Source organism: Ranitomeya imitator, chromosome 5 (assembly GCF_032444005.1).
Source record: "Ranitomeya imitator isolate aRanImi1 chromosome 5, aRanImi1.pri, whole genome shotgun sequence".
Lineage (NCBI taxonomy): Eukaryota > Metazoa > Chordata > Amphibia > Anura > Dendrobatidae > Ranitomeya > Ranitomeya imitator.
Window position 1 is genome coordinate 13,087,821 of NC_091286.1, and position 23,844 is coordinate 13,111,664.

The 23,844-nt window shown below is 58.1% G+C and overlaps 1 protein-coding gene across 1 annotated transcript in view; it reads right to left on the reverse strand.

Moving 5' to 3' along the window:
- The window catches only part of KIF6 (kinesin family member 6), a 236,775-nt gene extending 214,868 nt beyond the window's left edge, over positions 1-21,907 (reverse strand). The window contains exons 1-3 of the mRNA XM_069768316.1: positions 21,777-21,907; positions 12,626-12,735; positions 8,980-9,054 (exon numbers count right to left, since the gene is read on the reverse strand). Of these exons, the coding sequence (XP_069624417.1) occupies positions 8,980-9,054; positions 12,626-12,735; positions 21,777-21,836 (245 nt within the window). The 5' untranslated portion in view covers positions 21,837-21,907. The remainder of the gene's footprint in view (positions 1-8,979; positions 9,055-12,625; positions 12,736-21,776) is intronic.
- Positions 21,908-23,844: the final 1,937 nt, after the last annotated feature.

Below are 23,844 nucleotides of genomic sequence, written 5' to 3' on the forward strand. Positions count from 1 at the left end.
CCCAGGGATCAGTGGTAACCATTTAGGTGCTGGGCCAGTATCATCGCTCTCCGGATGATTGACACTGCCGAACTGAAAGGTCTAAAACATCTCTCCTTGCTGTCACTGAATGGAAACATTAATTACATCCAGAGGATGAAAAGTGATCGGATACTTCTGACAGCTGAGGGTTTGTTACATTGACATGTAATTTTAGGAGCTGAGCACATCCGCAGCACAAATCTCTCTATGGTCAGAGACAGGTTCATCCCCAACGGTTCCTGCCTGGATCATTGACAATATGATTGACAGCTAAAGGCTCCTGCCCCGTCGTTCACCACTTTGGGCCCAGGAGAGGTATCTAGTGGGGGCCAAGGGCAATGACCGTCAACACGCCAGCCTGGGCCACCAGCAGATGGATCTAATGGGGGCCAAGGGCAATGACCATCAACACGCCAGTCTGGGCCGCAAGCAGACAGATATAGTGGGGGCCAAGGGCAATGACCATAAACACGCCAGCCTGGGCCACCAGCACACGGATCTAATGGGGGCCAAGGGCAATGACCATAAACACGCCAGCCTGGGCCACCAGCACACGGATCTAATGGGGGCCAAGGGCAATGACCATAAACACGCCAGCCTGGGCCACCAGCACACGGATCAAATGGGGGCCAAGGGCAATGACCATAAACACGCCAGCCTGGGCCACCAGCAGACGGATCTAATGGGGGCCAAGGGCAACGACCATCAACACACCAGCCTGGGCTGCAAGCAGACAGATCTAGTGGGGGCCAAGGGCAATGACCATAAACACGCCAGCCTGGGCTGCAAGCAGACAGATCTAGTGGGGGCCAAGGGCAATGACCATAAACACGCCAGCCTGGGCCACCAGCAGACGGATCTAATGGGGGCCAAGGGCAATGACCATAAACACGCCAGCCTGGGCCACCAGCACACGGATCAAATGGGGGCCAAGGGCAATGACCATCAACACGCCAGCCTGGGCCGCAAGCAGACAGATCTAGTGGGGGCCAAGGGCAATGACCGTCAACACGCCAGCCTGGGCCACCAGCAGATGGATCTAATGGGGGCCAAGGGCAATGACCATCAACACGCCAGTCTGGGCCGCAAGCAGACAGATATAGTGGGGGCCAAGGGCAATGACCATAAACACGCCAGCCTGGGCCACCAGCACACGGATCTAATGGGGGCCAAGGGCAATGACCATAAACACGCCAGCCTGGGCCACCAGCACACGGATCTAATGGGGGCCAAGGGCAATGACCATAAACACGCCAGCCTGGGCTGCAAGCAGACAGATCTAGTGGGGGCCAAGGGCAATGACCATAAACACGCCAGCCTGGGCCACCAGCAGACGGATCTAATGGGGGCCAAGGGCAATGACCATAAACACGCCAGCCTGGGCCACCAGCACACGGATCAAATGGGGGCCAAGGGCAATGACCATCAACACGCCAGCCTGGGCCGCAAGCAGACAGATCTAGTGGGGGCCAAGGGCAATGACCATAAACATGCCAGCCTGGGCCACCAGCACACGGATCTAATGGGAGCCAAGGGCAATGACCATAAACACGCCAGCCTGGGCCACCAGCAGACGGATCTAATGGGGGCCAAGGGCAACGACCACCAACACGCCAGCCTGGGCCGCCCGCAGATGGATCTTTGGGCCGCTCTCTGTACGGCGATATTATTTTGGGGGAAAAACAGCAAGAGGAAAATATCGGGGCGCCAGGATGGGGAACCTTACGCAATTAGGTTAGAAGGACGGTGGGACAAAAAACAGAATCTAAACTTTCTAGACAGCAGTGACCGTGACTGGAGGAAGTGTCCTGGCGGTCTGGGCTGGATGGAGAAGATAAAGAAAGAGAACCAACATGTCATTGCAGAGCGACCTGCTGATGATCGGAGATGGATACTCTCACAGGTACAATCTGTGCAGGGGGGGGGCGGGATCTTAAACACAATCCTACCCCCCTACAGGAGCGAATCTTTGCCAATTAGATGTCAAGACCCTCTCATAACAGTAGACGTCCTCCTCTGGAAGGCTCCCTACCCCTTCTCCATATTATGCGTACGCCTTTAAGAGCAGATTTTCTGCTTCCATTTTTAGCATTAAGTGACCTAAAAACAATAAGACTTCTTCATCCCCGCGCCTCTGCAATGCAGCCAGTGAGGATAAGAGGCCAAAGACATTGTGTCCTGGTGAGCGGCTGGTTACACGGCAGCTGGGGTGAATCATGACACAGCTGTGTGCACAGCGCACAAGGAAGGACCAGAGCGCCGTACGGATGTCAGCACAGGCCGGGAACCAGGGACTTCCACAGTGTGGGCTGATGGGACACAGATCACCATGCGGGGGTGACGGGACACAGAGATCACCATGCGGGGGTGACGGGACACGGAGATCACCATGAAAGGGTGACGGGACACGGAGATCACCATGAAAGGGTGACGGGACACGGAGATCACCATGAAAGGGTAACGGGACACGGAGATCACCATGCGGGGGTGACGGGACACGGAAATCACCATGAAAGGGTGACGGGACATGGAGCTCACCATGAAAGGGTGACTGGACACGGAGATCACCATGCGGGGGTGACGGGACATGGAGTTCACCATGATTGGGTGATAGGACGCGGGGATTGCCATGCGGGGGTGAGGAGACACGTAGATCATGTGGGAGTGACGGGACACAGGGATCGCCACTGTTGTGAATTCTGTGGCCGAGTTCACTTCTGTGGTCACAAGTGGTATTGCAGTCTCTGGGCTTCCTCCCTCAGGTGTTTTGGTGAGCTCGTTGGCTGCCTTGCTATTTAGCTCCACCTGAGTCTGTCTTCCTTGCTCCTTGTCAATGTTCCAGTGTTGGATCTGAGCTACTGCATCTTTCCTTGGGCCTGCTGCTCTGCTAGATAAGTGCTTCTAGTTTGTTTTCTGTTTTTTCTGTCCAGCTTGCTATTAACTTTTGCTGGAAGCTCTGAGAAGCAAAGGAGTGCACCGCCGTGCTGTTAGTTCGGCACGGTGGGTCTTTTTGCCCCTTTGCGTGGTTTTCGTTTTAGGGTTTTTTGTAGACTGCATAGTTCTCTTTGCTATCCTCGCTCTGTCTAGAATATCGGGCCTCACTTTGCTGAATCTATTTCATTCCTACGTTTGTCTTTTCATCTTGCTAACAGTCATTATATGTGGGGGGCTGCCTATTCCTTTGGGGTATTTCTCTGAGGTAAGTCAGGCTTGTATTTCTATCTTCAGGCTAGTCAGCTCCTCAGGCAGTGCCGAGTTGCATAGGTAGTGATAGGCGCAATCCACTGCTGCTTATAGTTGTGTGAGGATAGATCAGGTACTGCAGTCTACAGAGATTCCACGTCTCAGAGCTCGTCCTATTGTTTTTGGTTATTGCCAGATCTCTGTATGTGCGCTGATTACTGCACGCTGTGTTGCCTGATTGCCAGCCATAACACGCCACGTGGGGAATCACACTAAGGGCAGAAGCTGCTGCACCAGGGACGCCGTGCCCCACATGGTGTGGTTGCAACAACTCCATGTTCAGAGGTTTAAAGATGGCAGCAACAATGAGGCAGCTTATCGAAAGGCCCAAGAGCGGCGTTGCAATGTCATATCTACAAAAACAGACAAAGCCTCTGTGCGCCATCATCTCCATGTTGTCGCTGGGACGGACTGTAGACACAAATCTGCGGCCAGATCCGCAGGTGTCACTAGGGGTCCACCATACGTCACATATACATTGGCAGCTTCCAGTGAGGTGCGACATTACACATCGTCTGCCCGTAGAGAATGAAGAGCTGCACCCCGAGGATGAGGAGCGCGGTAAGCCGGACATGATGGCCGACACCCTGCACCACAATCTTCAGGAATACAACGCTCCATGCTTCCATAAATCCTCAGTTTCAGGACACCGACAATTCACATTTCACAAATGCTCGATTCTGGCCGCTCAGCGCAGGATCTGATCCAAAAATCGGGGTAACAGAACAGAAAACAAGGTTGTTATGGAAAACAGTAACTCCGCTCCTTGCACAAGACTTGAATCCCATCCTGGACGGATAAGAGCAGCTAACCGCCCTGAACCAAACACCAGGGGGGCCGCCGCTGGAGATGACCTGCAGCCCCCCAGTAATTCCAGCTGGGGGCACTCTCACACCGGACCCATTACTGAGCTGATAGTTCATTCCCTTCATCAGAGCAGATGGCTGAGGTCAGGGGTCGGCAGCCCTTGGTACTCCAGCCAGGGTGGAACTACAACTCCCAAGATGCTTGGAGCTGTAGTTTCACGATAGCTGAAGTGCTGCAGGTTCTGATCTGAGTTTGATCTCTGACTCCTGAGTGGAGGGGGAAGTGTCCAGGTGACGGGGTCTCTAGACCCACCTGGAGCATTCGACTACTGATGAGTCAAACACGCACCGACTGTGACATGATGCAAGGACGGTTGCGGCTCTCCGGCACAAGACGGCTGCCGCTCTCCGGTAGGGAACGGCTGCAGCTCTCCGGCACAAGGACGGCTGCCGCTCTCCGGCACAAGGACGGCTGCCGCTCTCCGGCACAAGGACGGCTGCCGCTCTCTCCGGCTCCTTCATTCCTGCAGCCTGGAGTCGATCGTCATCACTGCGGTCGTCTGGCACTGGGAAGGTGAGAACGACGCAGCTGTTGGCAGGTAAGCCCCATATGCCCGCCTGGGCGCTCGTCAGGCCTTTCATGTGGCGTACTCTCACTTTAATTGCACTTTGATAATTTTCCGCCTTTTGTTTGTCTATGGAGTACGATCCAGATGCCCCATTAAAACGTCTCCGGGCTGGTTTGCACGTGAGATTTGGCTACTCCTCACTGGCCGCGTGCTTTACATCATGTTCTTTACGTTATCTAGGACACAGTTGTGATGGGAGGCGGACGTCGGTGCGGAAACTCGCCTCGTGCCGCAGCGGCTTGTATTACTTCTAACATGACGTGTTTGTTCTGGGTTTATAGGAACGGCAGAGCGTCCGAGTAACGCCAGGATAATAGAAGGTCTGCGAGATCCGCGCTGAAGGACATTCTGCAGCAAAGGGCTCAATCCTGCTCCCCAAAGAACAGAGCGGAAGCAGAGGTGTCCGACCCTGGGTCAATTAGGACTTCTGAGGAATTATCGGCCAATGTAGGGAACCAATTATTGAGGACTTTTATGTTCATGAAATGGATCCGACAGGAGGGTGTACCAGCAGGGAACAGGAGGAACAAAATAAAGGAGCCCTCCCTTCCCTCCAGGTAATAACAGATGACACCGAAGAATGAGCACAAAATACCCAGAGCCCAAAACCTAAACAGCAGAACCAGAACGGTAAAAAGCATCGAGCCCGACACAGGAATAATGACCGATATAATGCTATAATCCTTATAGCATTGAGAAAATCATGATTGAAGAAAGTCACCAGAGGAGCCAGGAAGCCCCCGGACAATCCTGATCCGCACAGCGCTGGATGCTTGGGGCCGATGCTGGATTCTGTACGGGGCCCCGCTATTTCCTGCACAGTCCGCGGCGCAGTCATCAGAGGATCCAGGAAGCCCCCGGACAATCCTGATCCGCACAGCACTGGATGCTTGGGGCCGATGCTGGATTCTGCACAGGGCCCCGTTATTTCCAGCATAGTCCGCGGCGCAGTCATCAGAGGAGCCAGGAAGCCCCCGGACAATCCTGATCCGCACAGCGCTGGATGCTTGGGGCCGATGCTGGATTCTGTACGGGGCCCCGTTATTTCCTGCACAGTCTGCGGCACAGTCACCAGAGGAGCCAGGAAGCCCCCGGACAATCCTGATCCGCACAGCGCTGGATGCCTGGGGCCGATGCTGGATTCTGTACGGGGCCCCATTATTTCCAGTCTGCGGAGCAGTCACCAGAGGAGCCAGGAAGCCCCCGGACAATCCTGATCCGCACAGCGCTGGATGCTTGGGGCCGATGCTGGATTCTGTACGGGGCCCCGTTATTTCCTGCACAGTCTGCGGCACAGTCACCAGAGGAGCCAGGAAGCCCCCGGACAATCCTGATCCGCACAGCGCTGGATGCTTGGGGCCGATGCTGGATTCTGTACGGGGCCCCGTTATTTCCTGCACAGTCTGCGGCACAGTCACCAGAGGAGCCAGGAAGCCCCCGGACAATCCTGATCCGCACAGCGCTGGATGCTTGGGGCCGATGCTGGATTCTGTACGGGGCCCCGTTATTTCCAGTCTGCGGAGCAGTCACCAGAGGAGCCAGGAAGCCCCCGGACAATCCTGATCCGCACAGCGCTGGATGCTTGGGGCCGATGCTGGATTCTGTACGGGGCCCCGTTATTTCCAGTCTGTGGAGCAGTCATCAGAGGAGCCAGGAAGCCCCGGACAATCCTGATCCGCACAGCGCTGGATGCTTGGGGCCGATGCTGGATTCTGTACGGGGCCCCGCTATTTCCTGCACAGTCCGCGGCGCAGTCACCAGAGGAGCCAGGAAGCCCCGGACAATCCTGATCCGCACAGGGCTGGATGCTTGGGGCCGATGCTGGATTCTGTACAGGGCCCCGCTATTTCCAGTCTGCGGAGCAGTCACCAGAGGAGCCAGGAAGCCCCCGGACAATCCTGATCCGCACAGCGCTGAATGCTTGGGGCCGATGCTGGATTCTGTACGGGGCCCCGCTATTTCCTGCACAGTCCGCGGCGCAGTCACCAGAGGAGCCAGGAAGCCCCGGACAATCCTGATCCGCACAGCGCTGGATGCTTGGGGCCGATGCTGGATTCTGTACAGGGCCCCGCTATTTCCAGCACAGTCTGCGGAGCAGTCACCAGAGGAGCCAGGAAGCCCCGGACAATCCTGATCCGCACAGCGCTGGATGCTTGGGGCCGATGCTGGATTCTGTACGGGGCCCCGTTATTTCCAGTCTGCGGAGCAGTCATCAGAGGAGCCAGGAAGCCCCGGACAATCCTGATCCGCACAGCACTGGATGCCTGGGGCCGATGCTGGATTCTGCACAGGGCCCCGTTATTTCCTGCACAGTCTGCGGAGCAGTCACCAGAGGAGCCAGGAAGCCCCGGACAATTCTGATCCGCACAGCGCTGGATGCTTGGGGCCGATGCTGGATTCTGTACGGGGCCCCGTTATTTCCAGCATAGTCCGCGGAGCAGTCACCAGAGGAGCCAGGAAGCCCCGGACAATCCTGATCCGCACAGCGCTGGATGCCTGGGGCCGATGCTGGATTCTGTACGGGGCCCCATTATTTCCAGTCTGCGGAGCAGTCACCAGAGGAGCCAGGAAGCCCCGGACAATCCTGATCCGCACAGCGCTGGATGCCTGGGGCCGATGCTGGATTCTGTACGGGGCCCCGCTATTTCCTGCACAGTCCGCGGAGCAGTCATCAGAGGAGCCAGGAATCCCCGGACAATCCTGATCCGCACAGCGCTGGATGCCTGGGGCCGATGCTGGATTCTGCACAGGGCCCCGTTATTTCCAGCATAGTCCGCGGCGCAGTCATCAGAGGAGCCAGGAAGCCCCGGACAATCCTGATCCGCACAGCGCTGGATGCTTGGGGCCGATGCTGGATTCTGTACGGGGCCCCGCTATTTCCAGTCTGCGGAGCAGTCACCAGAGGAGCCAGGAAGCCCCCGGACAATCCTGATCCGCACAGCGCTGGATGCTTGGGGCCGATGCTGGATTCTGTACGGGGCCCCGTTATTTCCTGCACAGTCTGCGGAGCAGTCATCAGAGGAGCCAGGAAGCCCCCGGACAATCCTGATCCGCACAGCGCTGGATGCTTGGGGCCGATGCTGGATTCTGTACAGGGCCCCGCTATTTCCAGTCTGTGGAGCAGTCACCAGAGGAGCCAGGAAGCCCCCGGACAATCCTGATCCGCACAGCGCTGGATGCTTGGGGCCGATGCTGGATTCTGTACGGGGCCCCGTTATTTCCTGCACAGTCTGCGGAGCAGTCATCAGAGGAGCCAGGAAGCCCCGGACAATCCTGATCCGCACAGCGCTGGATGCTTGGGGCCGATGCTGGATTCTGTACGGGGCCCCGTTATTTCCAGTCTGCGGAGCAGTCACCAGAGGAGCCAGGAAGCCCCCGGACAATCCTGATCCGCACAGCGCTGGATGCTTGGGGCCGATGCTGGATTCTGTACGGGGCCCCGTTAGTTCCAGTCTGCGGAGCAGTCACCAGAGGAGCCAGGAAGCCCCCGGACAATCCTGATCCGCACAGCGCTGAATGCTTGGGGCCGATGCTGGATTCTGTACGGGGCCCCGTTATTTCCAGTCTGCGGAGCAGTCACCAGAGGAGCCAGGAAGCCCCCGGACAATCCTGATCCGCACAGCGCTAGATGCTTGGGGCCGATGCTGGATTCTGTACGGGGCCCCGTTATTTCCTGCACAGTCTGCGGAGCAGTCATCAGAGGAGCCAGGAAGCCCCCGGACAATCCTGATCCGCACAGCGCTGGATGCTTGGGTCCGATGCTGGATTCTGTACAGGGCCCCGCTATTTCCAGTCTGCGGAGCAGTCACCAGAGGAGCCAGGAAGCCCCGGACAATCCTGATCCGCACAGCGCTGAATGCTTGGGGCCGATGCTGGATTCTGTACGGGGCCCCGCTATTTCCAGCACAGTCCGCGGCGCAGTCATCAGAGGAGCCAGGAAGCCCCCGGACAATCCTGATCCGCACAGCGCTGGATGCTTGGGGCCGATGCTGGATTCTGTACGGGGCCCCGTTATTTCCTGCACAGTCTGCAGAGCAGTCACCAGAGGAGCCAGGAAGCCCCCGGACAATCCTGATCCGCACAGCGCTGAATGCTTGGGGCCGATGCTGGATTCTGTACGGGGCCCCGTTATTTCCAGCACAGTCCGCGGCGCAGTCATCAGAGGAGCCAGGAAGCCCCGGACAATCCTGATCCACACAGGGCTGGATGCTTGGGGCCGATGCTGGATTCTGTACGGGGCCCCGTTATTTCCAGCACAGTCCACGGCGCAGTCATCTTACCTTTCTGCTACTGGTTTCGCGATACGTTCAAATATGGCTTCCTGCTTTGTTTCTTGGTCAAAAGTCTCTTGAAACCTGCAAAATATCCAAAAATTAGGATCTTTTAGCACCTCTGAGTGTGGAACAGAGCTCGATTCATAACCCCAATGTTTCTATAGAGAACCCCACAGCTCATAAACCATGCACAGAATGAAACAAAGCCCCCCAGTGTTCTGCCGCAGCGCCGGCTTGTGCTATTGTCAGTAAATTGATGGCTGAGATTAGTTCTGGGTAGTAAAAATCCACTGAAAATTAATGTGGCATTGATGTTGTTGGAGGGCCGAGCCGCGCTGAGCCAGGTGCCCCTACTGCAAGGTGTATACAGCGTCTGACGGAGCAGGCCGAGGAAATGAAACACATGGCCGGGGGGTAGAGTCCGACCACGTGCCGGAATATAAGAGGAGGGGGCGCCAGCTCCGGACATCACAAAGTCATCTAAGTGGAAAGTTCACAGCTCCGAGCACAAGAACTGGAGGACAGTAGGGAGGCCAAGGGGAACCGCGGAGGCCGAAGCCGCCCAAGGCAATGCTCGCAAGTCCAAGAAGGTCAAGGGTGGTGAATGAACTCATGGATAGAGGCCTGGTGGTCTAGGTGGGGTGGGGGTTGAAGGCATTTATAGAGAAACCTGGTGGCCTACGGAGGTGTATGGACTCATGGAGATATTCATGATAGTCTGGGGAAGCAAAAATATATTCATACGGACATATCCCTGGTGGTCTAGGGTGGTGCACAGACTCATGGAGATATCCCTGGTGGTGCAGGGTGGTGCACAGACTCATGGAGATATCCCTGGTGGTGCAGGGTGGTGCACAGACTCATGGAGATATCCCTGGTGGTCTAGGGTGGCGAACAGACTCATGGCGATATCCCTGGTGGTCTAGGGTGGCGCACAGACTCATGAAGATATCCCTGGTGGTCTAGGGTGGCGCACAGACTCATGAAGATATCCCTGGTGGTCTAGGGTGGCGCACAGACTCATGAAGATATCCCTGGTGGTCTAGGGTGGCGCACAGACTCATGAAGATATCCCTGGTGGTCTAGGGTGGCGCACAGACTCATGAAGATATCCCTGGTGCTCTAGGGTGGCGCACAGACTCATGAAGATATCCCTGGTGGTCTAGGGTGGCGCACAGACTCATGAAGATATCCCTGGTGGTCTAGGGTGGCGCACAGACTCATGAAGATATCCCTGGTGGTCTAGGGTGGCGCACAGACTCATGGAGATATCCCTGGTGGTCTAGGGTGGCGCACAGACTCATGGCGATATCCCTGGTGGTCTAGGGTGGCGCACAGACTCATGAAGATATCCCTGGTGGTCTAGGGTGGCGCACAGACTCATGAAGATATCCCTGGTGGTCTAGGGTGGTGCACAGACTCATGGCGATATCCCTGGTGGTCTAGGGTGGTGCACAGACTCATGGAGATATCCCTGGTGGTCTAGTGTGGTGAACAGACTCATGGAGATATCCCTGGTGGTCTAGGGTGGTGCATAGACTTAGGAAGATATCCCTGGCGGTCTAGTATGGTGAACACTACAAAGGAGGTACCGTGCGCACAACTACATAGAAGGGTGCCTGGGTAGGTTCCCACACCGTAAGTATATATTAAATAAACCCAACACTCATCTTATGTGATCAAACAGAATTTAATCTGGTTCTCCGCCCCCTATGGATCTGTTGTGTTACCACGCCTTACCCCTGCTTTGGAACGCAGCAAACCTTACTATGGAATGCACGGCCATCTTCTTCCGGCGTATCTCGGACCTTTCACCTGATTGGCAGCCTTTACCTCTTTAGTCGGCCTCTTCCCTTCTTTTACCGGCATGCCGCCCTCCTCCCCATTGGACTAGCGGCTGACACCGCGTCCATGAGCGCCACAGCGGCGTGCTGCACGTTCCTCTGCACAGAGGCTAATAAGTAACCAAACAATCTACTCCACGCGCTTTCTATTCCTGGACTACATGGGAAACCAGTATATCCATATATTTACTTTTATATTATTTCACAGACTTTACCGCGCCACTCCACTCTGTTCCTGATAGCAGTTTCAGTATGCATGCTCTTATTATTATTATTATTAGTTTTTTTTCCACCACATCACTCCATATTTTTGATCACACCGTTTTCTCTTCTCACAATAGAGGTAGCTATATTATTGTGATCGCCTGACTCCCACAAGCGAGTCTGCACTCTTATACACTGGTATGTGCAATTTCATTCTACTTTTAGCTATTTTGCTATCCTGACCCTGCCCATCGGGCAGTGTCTCTCCGTGTCATAGGCACGTATTCTAGGTCTCAGCTTTTCCATTCCATTATATGTATGGTTTATTATATATTAATGACCTCCTACATGTGGATACCTTTGGATATACCTTATTTTTTTATTTTTGTTTTGTCTTTTCACTGTTTTACCATATTTGTTAATATTATTTTGTAGTAACTGATGAAGGTCTGAGGTCAAGACTGAAACGTTTGCACTACAGCGAATCACATTAAATTCTGTTTGATCACATAAGATGAGTGCTGGGTTTATTTAATATATAGGGTGGTGAACAGACACATGGAGATATCCCTGGTGGTCTAGTGTGGTGCATATAATCATGGAGATATCCCTGGTGGTCTAGTGTGGTGAACAGACTCATGGAGATATCTATGGTGAACAGGCTCATGGAGATATCCCTGGTGGTCTAGGGTGGTGCACAGACTCATGAAGATATCCCTGGTGGTCTAGGGTGGTGCATAGAATCATGGAGATATCCCTGGTGGTCTAGTGTGGTGAACAGGCTCATGGAGATATCCCTGGTGAACAGGCTCATGAAGATATCCCTGGTGGTCTAGGGTGGCGCACAGACACATGGAGATATCCCTGGTGGTCTAGTGTGGTGCATAGAATCATGGAGATATCCCTGGTGGTCTAGTGTGGTGAACAGGCTCATGGAGATATCCCTGGTGAACAGGCTCATGGAGATATCCCTGGTGGTCTAGGGTGGTGCACAGACTCATGAAGATATCCCTGGTGGTCTAGGGTGGTGCATAGAATCATGGAGATATCCCTGGCTCTCTAGTGTGGTGAACAGACTCATGGAGATATCCCTGGCGGTCTACAGTGGTGAACAGACTCATGGAGATATTCCTGGTGGTCTACAGTGGTGAACAGACTCATGGAGATATTCCTGGTGGTCTAGTGTGGTGAACAGTCTCATGGAGATATCCCTGGTGAACAGGCTCATGAAGATATCCCTGGTGGTCTAGAGTGGTGAATAGACTCATGGAGATATTCCTGGTGGTCTAGTGTGGTGAACAGACTCATGAAGATATCCCTGGTGAACAGACTAATGGAGATATCCCTGGTGGTCTAGTGTGGTGCATATAATCATGGAGATATCCCTGGTGGTCTAGTGTGGTGCATAGAATCATGAAGATATCCCTGGTGGTCTAGGATGATGAACACAATCATGGGGATATAGCCATAATGACCTGGGAAGGTGCACAGACTTCTGGAGAGTATCCTGGTGGTCTTGGTTGGAAAATCTCCATATCCCTATGTATTGCGTCTCTTTATTATAACAGGACATTAATTATTTAAACAATGTAAACAAATCTTACCGGAACTTGTAACTCTCCCGCTTATTATTGACAATTCCGTCTGCCAGATCCCGGGGGACGATGATCTCCAGGGAAGAAGCTGCCGAGTCTTCATTATTGACGGAATAGATCTATACAGAGACCAATACAGAGAGGAGGTCAGCAGAGACCAATACAGAGAGGAGGTCGGCAGAGACCAATACAGAGAGGAGGTCAGCAGAGAGCAATACAGAGAGGAGGTCGGCAGAGGCCAATACAGAGAGGAGGTCGGCAGAGAGCAATACAGAGAGGAGGTCGGCAGATGCCAATACAGAGAGGAGGTCGGCAGAGAGCAATACAGAGAGGAGGTCGGCAGAGAGCAATACAGAGAGGAGGTCGGCAGAGGCCAATACAGAGAGGAGGTCGGCAGAGACCAATACAGAGAGGAGGTCGGCAGAGGCCAATACAGAGAGGAGGTCGGCAGAGAGCAATACAGAGAGGAGGTCGGCAGAGAGCAATACAGAGAGGAGGTCGGCAGAGGCCAATACAGAGAGGAGGTCGGCAGAGGCCAATACAGAGAGGAGGTCGGCAGAGAGCAATAAAGAGAGGAGGTCGGCAGAGGCCAATACAGAGAGGAGGTCGGCAGAGGCCAATACAGAGAGGAGGTCGGCAGAGGCCAATACAGAGAGGAGGTCGGCAGATGCCAATACAGAGAGGAGGTCGGCAGAGAGCAATACAGAGAGGAGGTCGGCAGATGCCAATACAGAGAGGAGGTCGGCAGAGAGCAATACAGAGAGGAGGTCGGCAGAGGCCAATACAGAGAGGAGGTCGGCAGAGAGCAATACAGAGAGGAGGTCGGCAGAGGCCAATACAGAGAGGAGGTCGGCAGAGACCAATACAGAGAGGAGGTCGGCAGATGCCAATACAGAGAGGAGGTCGGCAGAGAGCAATACAGAGAGGAGGTCGGCAGAGGCCAATACAGAGAGGAGGTCGGCAGAGACCAATACAGAGAGGAGGTCGGCAGATGCCAATACAGAGAGGAGGTCGGCAGAGGCCAATACAGAGAGGAGGTCGGCAGAGACTAATACAGAGAGGAGGTCGGAAGAGACCAATACAGAGAGGAGGTCGGCAGATGCCAATACAGAGAGGAGGTCGGCAGAGGCCAATACAGAGAGGAGGTCGGCAGAGAGCAATACAGAGAGGAGGTCGGCAGAGACCAATACAGAGAGGAGGTCGGCAGAGGCCAATACAGAGAGGAGGTCGGCAGAGAGCAATACAGAGAGGAGGTCGGCAGAGAGCAATACAGAGAGGAGGTTGGCAGAGGCCAATACAGAGAGGAGGTCGGCAGAGGCCAATACAGAGAGGAGGTCGGCAGAGGCCAATACAGAGAGGAGGTCGGCAGAGAGCAATAAAGAGAGGAGGTCGGCAGAGGCCAATACAGAGAGGAGGTCGGCAGAGGCCAATACAGAGAGGAGGTCGGCAGAGACCAATACAGAGAGGAGGTCGGCAGAGGCCAATACAGAGAGGAGGTCGGCAGACAATAGAATGTTTATGTGCTATGATAACTCTCAGACTCCGGCATCGGCGATCACTATGCTGGGTGGGCTCCAGGGCTGCAGGGTCGGTAAGCTAAACTTCTGACCCCGACTCCAATTTTGACTCCCAGCACTGGTCACATGACGTGCGGCACAGATTCATCTCAAATATAACATTGGCCAATACAGACTTCTAAAATAGATAATACATTGGGTTCAGTAGTTCGCGCAGCATGTGCTGTGATTGTTTTCAGAATAATTTAGGAAAGTTATGAAATGTCCTATAAATGTCTGTCCTGGTCCTGATCTCAGGATCTCGGCTTTTAATCTTTGCTGCACTTTATGTCCATGCTCAGTAGTGACCGGGGCTGTGGAGTCGGAGTCATTGAGCCGGGAGTCAGGAAATTGAGGAGTCAGAGTCGGTGGTTTGGCTTGCCACCTCAACAGTCCCGCACACACTTCCTCATCCTGATCTATGGTTCCTCCCATTAATCGTCACACCCCTGACCACGATATATGCAACCCCATCTATGGTAACACCCCCTCTCCAGATCAAAGGCCCCCCATAAATGGTCATACACCCCCTCCCCCAGATCTATGGCCACACACACCCACCTGATCTATGGCCCCCCCCATCTATGGTCAAACCCTCCGCCTGAACTATGCCCCTCCTCCCCCCACCTATGGTCACACCCGCTCCCCATGATCTATAGTCGCACATCCCCATCTATGGTTACAACCGCTCCCTCTGATGTATGCCCTCCCATCTGTGGTCACACCCCCTCCATCCTATAGATCTATGGTCCCATCCTACCCCAACCCTCGACTATGGCCCCTTCCTCTAAAACTCCCCCCCCCCCCCCAACTGTGGTCCCTTCCTCTCCTCCTACCCCCATCTATGGTTCCTTCTTCACCCCACCCCCCTGACTATGGTTCCGTCCTCTCCTCCCACCCCCGTCTATGGTCCCTCCTCTCCCCCCCACCCCCCGAATATGGTCCCTTCCTCTCCCCCCACCCCCCGACTATGGTCCCTTCCTCTCCTCCCACCCCCGACTATGGTCCCTTCCTCTCCCCCCGACTATGGTCGCTTCCTCTCCCTCCACCCCCATCTATGGTTCCTTCTTCACCCCACCCCCCTGACTATGGTTCCGTCCTCTCCTCCCCCCTATGGTCGCTTCCTCTCCCTCCACCCCCGACTATGGTCCCTTCCTCTCCCCCCCACACCCAGACTATGGTCCCTTCCACTCCCCCCAATTATGGTCTCTTCCTCTCCCCCCACCCCCCAGACTATGGTCCCTTCCTCTCCTCCCACGCCCCGTCTATGGTCCCTTCCTCTTCCCCCACTATGGTCCCTTCCTCTAACCCCCACCCCCGACTATGGTCCCTTCCTCTCCCCCCACGCAAAAGCTATGGTCCCTTCCTCTCCCCACACCCCGTCTATGGTCCCTTCCTCTCCCCCCAGGTCTCGACTATGGTCCCTTCCTCTCCCCCCGACTATGGTCGCTTCCTCTCCCTCCACCCCCGACTATGGTCCCTTCCTCTCCCCCCCACACCCAGACTATGGTCCCTTCCACTCCCCCCAATTATGGTCTCTTCCTCTCCCCCCACCCCCCAGACTATGGTCCCTTCCTCTCCTCCCACGCCCCGTCTATGGTCCCTTCCTCTTCCCCCACTATGGTCCCTTCCTCTAACCCCCACCCCCGACTATGGTCCCTTCCTCTCCCCCCACGCAAAAGCTATGGTCCCTTCCTCTCCCCACACCCCGTCTATGGTCCCTTCCTCTCCCCCCAGGTCTCGACTATGGTCCCTTCCTCTCCCTCCACCCCATCTATGGTCCCTTCCTCTAACCCCACCCCCGACTATGGTCCCTTCCCCTCCCCCCCCCCCCCCGACTATGGTCCCTACCTCTCCCCCCACGCAAAAACTATGGTCCCTTCCTCTCCCCACACCCCGTCTATGGTCCCTTCCTCTCCCCCCCCCCCCCCACGCCCCATCTATGGTCTTTTCCTCTCCCCCCACGTCCCGACTATGGTCCCTACCTCTCCCCCCACACCCAGACTATGGTCCCTTCCTCTCCCCCCAATTATGGTCCCTTCCTCTCCCCCCACTATGGTCCCTTCCTCTCCTCCCACGTCCCGTCTATGGTTCCTTCCTCTCCCCCACCCACGTCTATGGTCCCTTCCACTCCCCCACCCCCGTATATGGTCCCTTCCTCTCCCCCACTATGGTCCCTTCCTCTAACCCCCACCCCGACTATGGTCCCTTCCTCTCCCCCCACGCAAAAGCTATGGTCCCTTCCTCTCCCTCCACCCCATCTATGGTCCCTTCCTCTAACCCCACTATGGTCCCTTCCTCTAACCCCCACCCCCGACTATGGTCCCTTCCTCTCCCCCACCACCCCGACTATGGTCCCTACCTCTCCCCCCACCCACGTCTATGGTCCCTACCTCTCCCCCCACCCACGTCTATGGTCCCTTCCACTCCCCCACCCCTGTCTATGGTCCCTTCCTATCCCCCACCCCGACTATGGTCCATTCCTCTGCCCCCACGCCCCGTCTATGGTCCCTACCTCTCCCTCCACGCTCAGACTATGGTCCCTTCCTCTCCCCGCACCCTGTCTATGGTCCCTTCCTCCCCCCACTATGGTCCCTACCTCTCCTCCCACGCCCCGTCTATGGTCCCTTCCTCTCCCCCCATGTCTCGACTATGGTCCCTTCCTCTCCCCCAAAACCGACTATGGTCCCTACCTCTCGCCCCACGCAAAATCTATGGTCCCTTCCTCTAAACCCACTATGGTCCCTACCTCTCCCCCCACGCAAAAACTATGGTCCCTTCCTCTCCCCACACCCCGTCTATGGTCCCTTCCTCTCCCCCCCCCCCACGCCCCATCTATGGTCTTTTCCTCTCCCCCCACGTCCCGACTATGGTCCCTACCTCTCCCCCCACACCCAGACTATGGTCCCTTCCTCTCCCCCCAATTATGGTCCCTTCCTCTCCCCCCACGCCCCCCCGACTATGGTCCCTTCCTCTCCTCCCACGTCCCGTCTATGGTCCCTTCCTCTCCCCCACCCACGTCTATGGTCCCTTCCACTCCCCCACTATGGTCCCTTCCTCTAACCCCCACCCCGACTATGGTCCCTTCCTCTCCCCCCACGCAAAAGCTATGGTCCCTTCCTCTCCCTCCACCCCATCTATGGTCCCTTCCTCTAACCCCACTATGGTCCCTTCCTCTAACCCCCACCCCCGACTATGGTCCCTTCCTCTCCCCCACCACCCCGACTATGGTCCCTACCTCTCCCCCCACCCACGTCTATGGTCCCTACCTCTCCCCCCACCCACGTCTATGGTCCCTTCCACTCCCCCACCCCTGTCTATGGTCCCTTCCTATCCCCCACCCCGACTATGGTCCATTCCTCTGCCCCCACGCCCCGTCTATGTTCCCTACCTCTCCCTCCACGCTCAGACTATGGTCCCTTCCTCTCCCCGCACCCTGTCTATGGTCCCTTCCTCCCCCCACTATGGTCCCTACCTCTCCTCCCACGCCCCGTCTATGGTCCCTTCCTCTCCCCCCATATCTCGACTATGGTCCCTTCCTCTCCCCCAAAACCGACTATGGTCCCTACCTCTCGCCCCACGCAAAATCTATGGTCCCTTCCTCTAAACCCACTATGGTCCCTTCCTCTCCCCCCACGCCCCGTCTATGGTCCCTACCTCTCCCTCCATGCTCAGACTATGGTCCCTTCCTCTCCCCGCATCCCGTCTATGGTCCCTTCCTCCCCCCACGCCCAGACTATGGTCCCCCCCCCCAATTATGGTCCCTTCCTCTCCACTCACTCCCCCCCCCCCCCCCCGACTATGGTCCCTTCCTCTCCTCCCACGCCCCGTCTATGGTCCCTTCCTCTCCCCCCACGCCCCGTCTATGGTCCCTACCTCTCCCTCCATGCTCAGACTATGGTCCCTTCCTCTCCCCGCACCCGTCTATGGTCCCTTCGTCCCCCCCACGCCCAGACTATGGTCCCTTCCTCTCCCCCCACCCCGACTACGGTCCCTTCCTCTCCTCCCACGCTCCGTCTATGGTCCCTTCCTCTCCCCCCACGCCCCGTCTATGGTCCCTACCTCTCCCTCCATGCTCAGACTATGGTCCCTTCCTCTCCCCGCACCCCGTCTATGGTCCCTTCCTCCCCCCCCCACGCCCAGACTATGGTCCATTCCTCTCCCCCCACCCCGTCTATGGTCCCTTCCTCTCCCCCCACCCCCGACTATGGTCCCTTCCTCTTCCCCCCACGCCCACTCTATGGTCCTTTCCTCTCCTCCCACACCCGTCTTTGCTTCCTTGCTCTCCCCCAACTTGTCATAAAAATAAAAAAGGAGTCGGTGATAACAGCCATCGGCGCCTCCCGAGCCCTCCGCTCTCACCCCGGCCTCGGACCCTCCGCTCTCACCCCGGCCTCGGACCCTCCGCTCTCACCCCGGCCCCTCCGCTCTCACCCCGGCCTCGGACCCTCCGCTCTCATCCTGGACCCTCCGCTCTCACCCCGGCCTCAGACCCTCCGCTCTCACCCCGGCCCCTCCGCTCTCACCCCGGCCTCGGACCCTCCGCTCTCATCCCGGACCCTCCGCTCTCACCCCGGCCTCGGACCCTCCGCTCTCACCCCGGTCCTTACACTCTCATCCCGGCCTCAGACCCTCCACTCTCACCCCGGCCCCTCCGTTCTCACCCCGGCCTCGGACCCTCCGCTCTCACCTCGGCCCCTCCGCTCTCACCCCGGCCTCCGACCCTCCGCTCTCACCTCGGACCCCCGCTCTCGACCCGACCTCGGCCCCTCCGCTCTCACCCCAGCCCCGCTCACTCCGCTCTCACCCCGGCCCCTCCACTCTCACCCCGGCCTCGGACCCTCCGCTCTCATCCCGGACCCTCCGCTCTCACCCCGGCCTCGGACCCTCCGCTATCACCCCGGCCTCGGACCCTCCGCTATCACCCCGGCCCCTCCGCTCTCACCCCGGCCTCGGACCCTCCGCTCTCACCCCGGCCTCGGACCCTCCGCTCTCGCCCCGGCCCCTCCGCTCTCACCCCGGCCTCGGACCCTCCGCTCTCGCCCCGGACCCGGCCCCTCCGCTCTCGCCCCGGCCCCTCCGCTCTCACCCCGGCCCCTCCGCTCTCGCCCCGGACCCTGCGCTCTCACCCCGGCCCCTCCGCTCTCGCCCCAGACCCGGCCCCTCCGCTCTCACCCCGGCCCCTCCGCTCTCACCCCAGACCCGGACCCTCCGCTCTCACCCCGGCCCCCCCGCTCTCGCCCCGGACCCTCCGCTCTCGCCCCGGCCTCGGACCCTCCGCTCTCACCCCGGCCTCGGACCCTCCGCTCTCACCCCGGCCTCGGACCCTCCGCTCTCGCCCCGGCCCCCCAGCTCTCGCCCCGACCCCTCCGCTCTCGCCCCGACCCCTCCGCTCTCGCCCCGACCCCTCCGCTCTCGCCCCGGGCCCTCCGCTCTCGCCCCGGGCCCTCCGCTCTCGCCCCGGACCCTCCGCTCTCGCCCCGGGCCCTCCGCTCTCACCCCGGCCTCGGACCCTCCGCTCTCGCCCCGGCCCCTCCGCTCTCACCCCGGCCTCGGACCCTCCACTCTCGCCCCGGCCCCGGACCCTCCGCTCTCGCCCCGGACCCTCCGCTCTCGCCCCGGACCCTCCGCTCTCACCCCGGCCTCGGACCCTCCGCTCTCGCCCCGGCCCCTCCGCTCTCACCCCAGACCCGGCCCCTCCGCTCTCACCCCGGCCCCTCCGCTCTCACCCCGGACCCTGCGCTCTCACCCCGGACCCGGCCCCTCCGCTCTCACCCCGGCCCCTCCGCTCTCACCCCAGACCCGGACCCTCCGCTCTCACCCCGGCCCCTCCGCTCTCGCCCCGGCCCCCCCGCTCTCGCCCCGGACCCTCCGCTCTCGCCCCGGACCCTCCGCTCTCGCCCCGGACCCTCCGCTCTCGCCCCGGACCCTCCGCTCTCGCCCCGGCCTCGGACCCTCCGCTCTCACCCCGGCCTCGGACCCTCCGCTCTCACCCCGGCCTCGGACCCTCCGCTCTCACCCCGGCCTCGGACCCTCCGCTCTCACCCCGGACCCTCCGCTCTCACCCCGGCCTCGGACCCTCCGCTCTCACCCCAGACCCTCCGCTCTCACCCCGGCCTCGGACCCTCCGCTCTCGCCCCGGCCTCGGACCCTCCGCTCTCGCCCCGGCCCCTCCGCTCTCACCCCGGCCTCGGACCCTCCGCTCTCACCCCAGACCCGGCCCCTCCGCTCTCACCCCAGACCCGGCCCCTCCGCTCTCACCCCAGACCCGGCCCCTCCGCTCTCGCCCCGGACCCTGCGCTCTCACCCCGGCCCCTCCGCTCTCACCCCAGACCCGGCCCCTCCGCTCTCACCCCAGACCCGGACCCTCCGCTCTCGCCCCGGACCCTCCGCTCTCGCCCCGGACCTTCCGCTCTCGCCCCGGACCCTCCGCTCTCACCCCGGACCCTCCGCTCTCACCCCGGCCCCCCCGCTCTCACCCCGGACCCTCCGCTCTCGCCCCGGACCTTCCGCTCTCGCCCCGGACCCTCCGCTCTCACCCCGGCCCCCCCGCTCTCGCCCCGGACCCTCCGCTCTCGCCCCGGACCCTCCGCTCTCGCCCCGGACCTTCCGCTCTCGCCCCGGACCCTCCGCTCTCACCCCGGACCCTCCGCTCTCACCCCGGCCCCCCCGCTCTCGCCCCGGACCCTCCGCTCTCGCCCCGGACCCTCCGCTCTCGCCCCGGACCCTCCGCTCTCGCCCCGGACCCTCCGCTCTCGCCCCGGACCCTCCGCTCTCGCCCCGGACCCTCCGCTCTCCCCCCGGACCCTCCGCTCTCACCCCGGCCTCGGCCCCTCCGCTCTCGCCCCGGACCCTCCGCTCTCACCCCGGCCTCGGCCCCTCTGCTCTCACCCCGGCCCCTCCGCTCTCGCCCCGGCCCCTCCGCTCTCCCTCGGCCCCTCCGCTCTCGCCCCGGCCCCTCCGCTCTCGCCCCGGCTCCTCCGCTCTCCCTCGGCCCCTCCGCTCTCCCTCGGCCCCTCCGCTCTCGCCCCGGCCCCTCCGCTCTCGCCCCGGCCCCTCCGCTCTCCCTCGGCCCCTCCGCTCTCGCCCCGGCCCCTCCGCTCTCCCTCGGCCCCTCCGCTCTCGCCCCGGCCCCTCCGCTCTCGCCCCGGCCCCTCCGCTCTCGCCCCGGCCCCTCCGCTCTCACCCCGGCCTCGGCCCCTCCGCTCTCGCCCCGGCCCCTCCGCTCTCGCCCCGGCCCCTCCGCTCTCGCCCCGGCCCCTGCGCTCTCGCCCCGGCCCCTGCGCTCTCGCCCCGGCCCCTCCGCTCTCGCCCCGGCCCCTCCGCTCTCGCCCCGGCCCCTCCGCTCTCACCCCGGACCCTCCGCTCTCACCCCGGCCTCGGCCCCTCCGCTCTCGCCCCGGCCCCTCCGCTCTCGCCCCGGCCCCTCCGCTCTCGCCTCGGCCGCTCCGCTCTCACCCCGGCCTCGGCCCCTCCGCTCTCGCCTCGGCCCCTCCGCTCTCGCCCCGGCCCCTCCGCTCTCACCCCGGCCCCTCCGCTATCACCCCGGCCCCTCCGCTCTCGCCCCGGCCCCTCCGCTCTCGCCCCGGCCCCTCCGCTCTCACCCCGGCCGGCCTCCTGCTCGGCTTCACTCGCGCGTAGATCTGGATCGTCTGCTTCACCATGTTCCCGGCTCCTCACAGACAGGTGCGGGCACCCTAGCAACCGTTACTAGGAACACTATCCAGGATGCTTCGCGGTCCAACCCGGATTCTCATTGGCTGCATTGTGAGGAAGGCGGGATTTACAGAAGCCCTGCAGTCACATGACCCTGTGAGAACCGCTCAGTCACGTGACCGCGCTCCCTGCGGCCGTTGGAGTTATTTATAGTTCCTGTCGCTATTATTAGTAACGTTCTATTTACAGTGATGTGATACATTGTTACAGTGACGTCACCGCGGAGACCACTGTCCGCACACCTGACAGCAGCGTTATTATAAGGAATGGCCTCATTATAATTGCTCAGCTCATTAATATAACTCATCCCTTATCGTAATTAAAATCTTAGTTTTATTGATGGGATTATGATTGCCAGTAATGACGTATTATATTATTATCCAGATGATGGCGGCTCTGCTCTGGGGGTCACTTATTTCCCCTTCTCTTCCTATGAGCCGCCCTTATTGGTGCCCAGGACTTGCGCTCTCAGTATTTACAGCCGAGCAGCCATTTATTGACCCTTTTTTATATGTCACTTTTACAGGATCAGTCATAATTGGGTGCTGTGGTCTTCGTACTTTGTATTTTCATAGCTCAGGGTTTGTTTCAATGGAATATTGTACAAACAATCATCAAACCCTTCAGGAAAACAACAAAACCAAATAACTATGTTGGCGCATAATTTGGTACACGTTCAATGTGTGGGAATAAGTGTCCACGTTCCGGATTCAGGATTGTATCAGGATTTTATGCAGGTAAAATCCTGACCAAATCTGCACCTGAGGTCACTGACAGGTCACCTGCGCTGTCCTTGTGTTTTTTTCTGCAATGTAAGGACATTCTGCGTTCAGACGCGCCGCATGTGCGTTTTCGCGGGTCTGCCGCATGCGTCTTTTAATGCATAGTGGAGACGGGATTTCATGAAATCCCCTCCACTACGCTGTAACATCTGGACGCTGCGGCTCAACACAGGGTCAAAAATGCAGCGTTTCCTGAACGTGGAAACAAACCCTAAGAGGCTAGAGCACATTCACACTGCGGCCACTTCACAGACAGAACCAAAGAAAAAAATGTGCAAATAGCCCATGGTAAGTAAGTAAATAATTGCCCCGCACATGTGCTCCTTCCCTCACTGCAGACAGTTTTCATACACATGCTTTTCTGAAGAAAGACTTTGGATTTTACTGGACTGGTGGGTGCCACTATTTTTTTCTTCTCATATACAAAAGTAAGTAAATAGTAATAATGCATGTAAATAACAAGAGGGACATTGTTTACACAGTTTTGGTCACAAATCTTAAGTACCAAATTGGCTCTGTCACTAAGGGGTTAAGTCACATGCTGTCCATTTCCTAGTGATGCTCCTTGAGATGGTTCTACTCCTTCATTGGAGTCCAGCTGTGTGTAATTAATCTGATAGATAAGGCAGCACACTGCAGCGCCAAAACATGCAAACATGAAACACGAAAATTGAACTGCATTACTGCACTAGAAATATGAAAAATGAGAGCGTTTAGCGCATAAAAATGGCCAATTTTATGTGTACCTGGTAGCCACTTTACGGCATCTCTCTTATACCGTAAAATGGCTACTAGGTACACATAAAATTGGCCATTTTTATGCGCTAAACGCTCTCATTTTTCATATTTCTAGTGCAGTAATGCAGTTCAATTTTGCGTGTTTCATGTTTGCATGTTTTAGCGCTGCAGTGTGCTGCTTTATTTATTTGACTATATATGAGTTGGCGACTCTAGGTTCAGCACCTGTTCACACTTAGTCTATGTTTGGATGTGACGGTCAGTCTTTTGTAATTAATCTGATAGGACTTGATTTGGAAAGGCGCACACCTGTCTATATAAGACTTCACAGCTCACAGTGCATGTCAGACCAAATGGGAATCATGAGGCCAAAGGAACTGGCCAAAGAGCTCAGAGACAGAATTGTGGCGGTGGCCATAACTCGTATCAGCCAAAC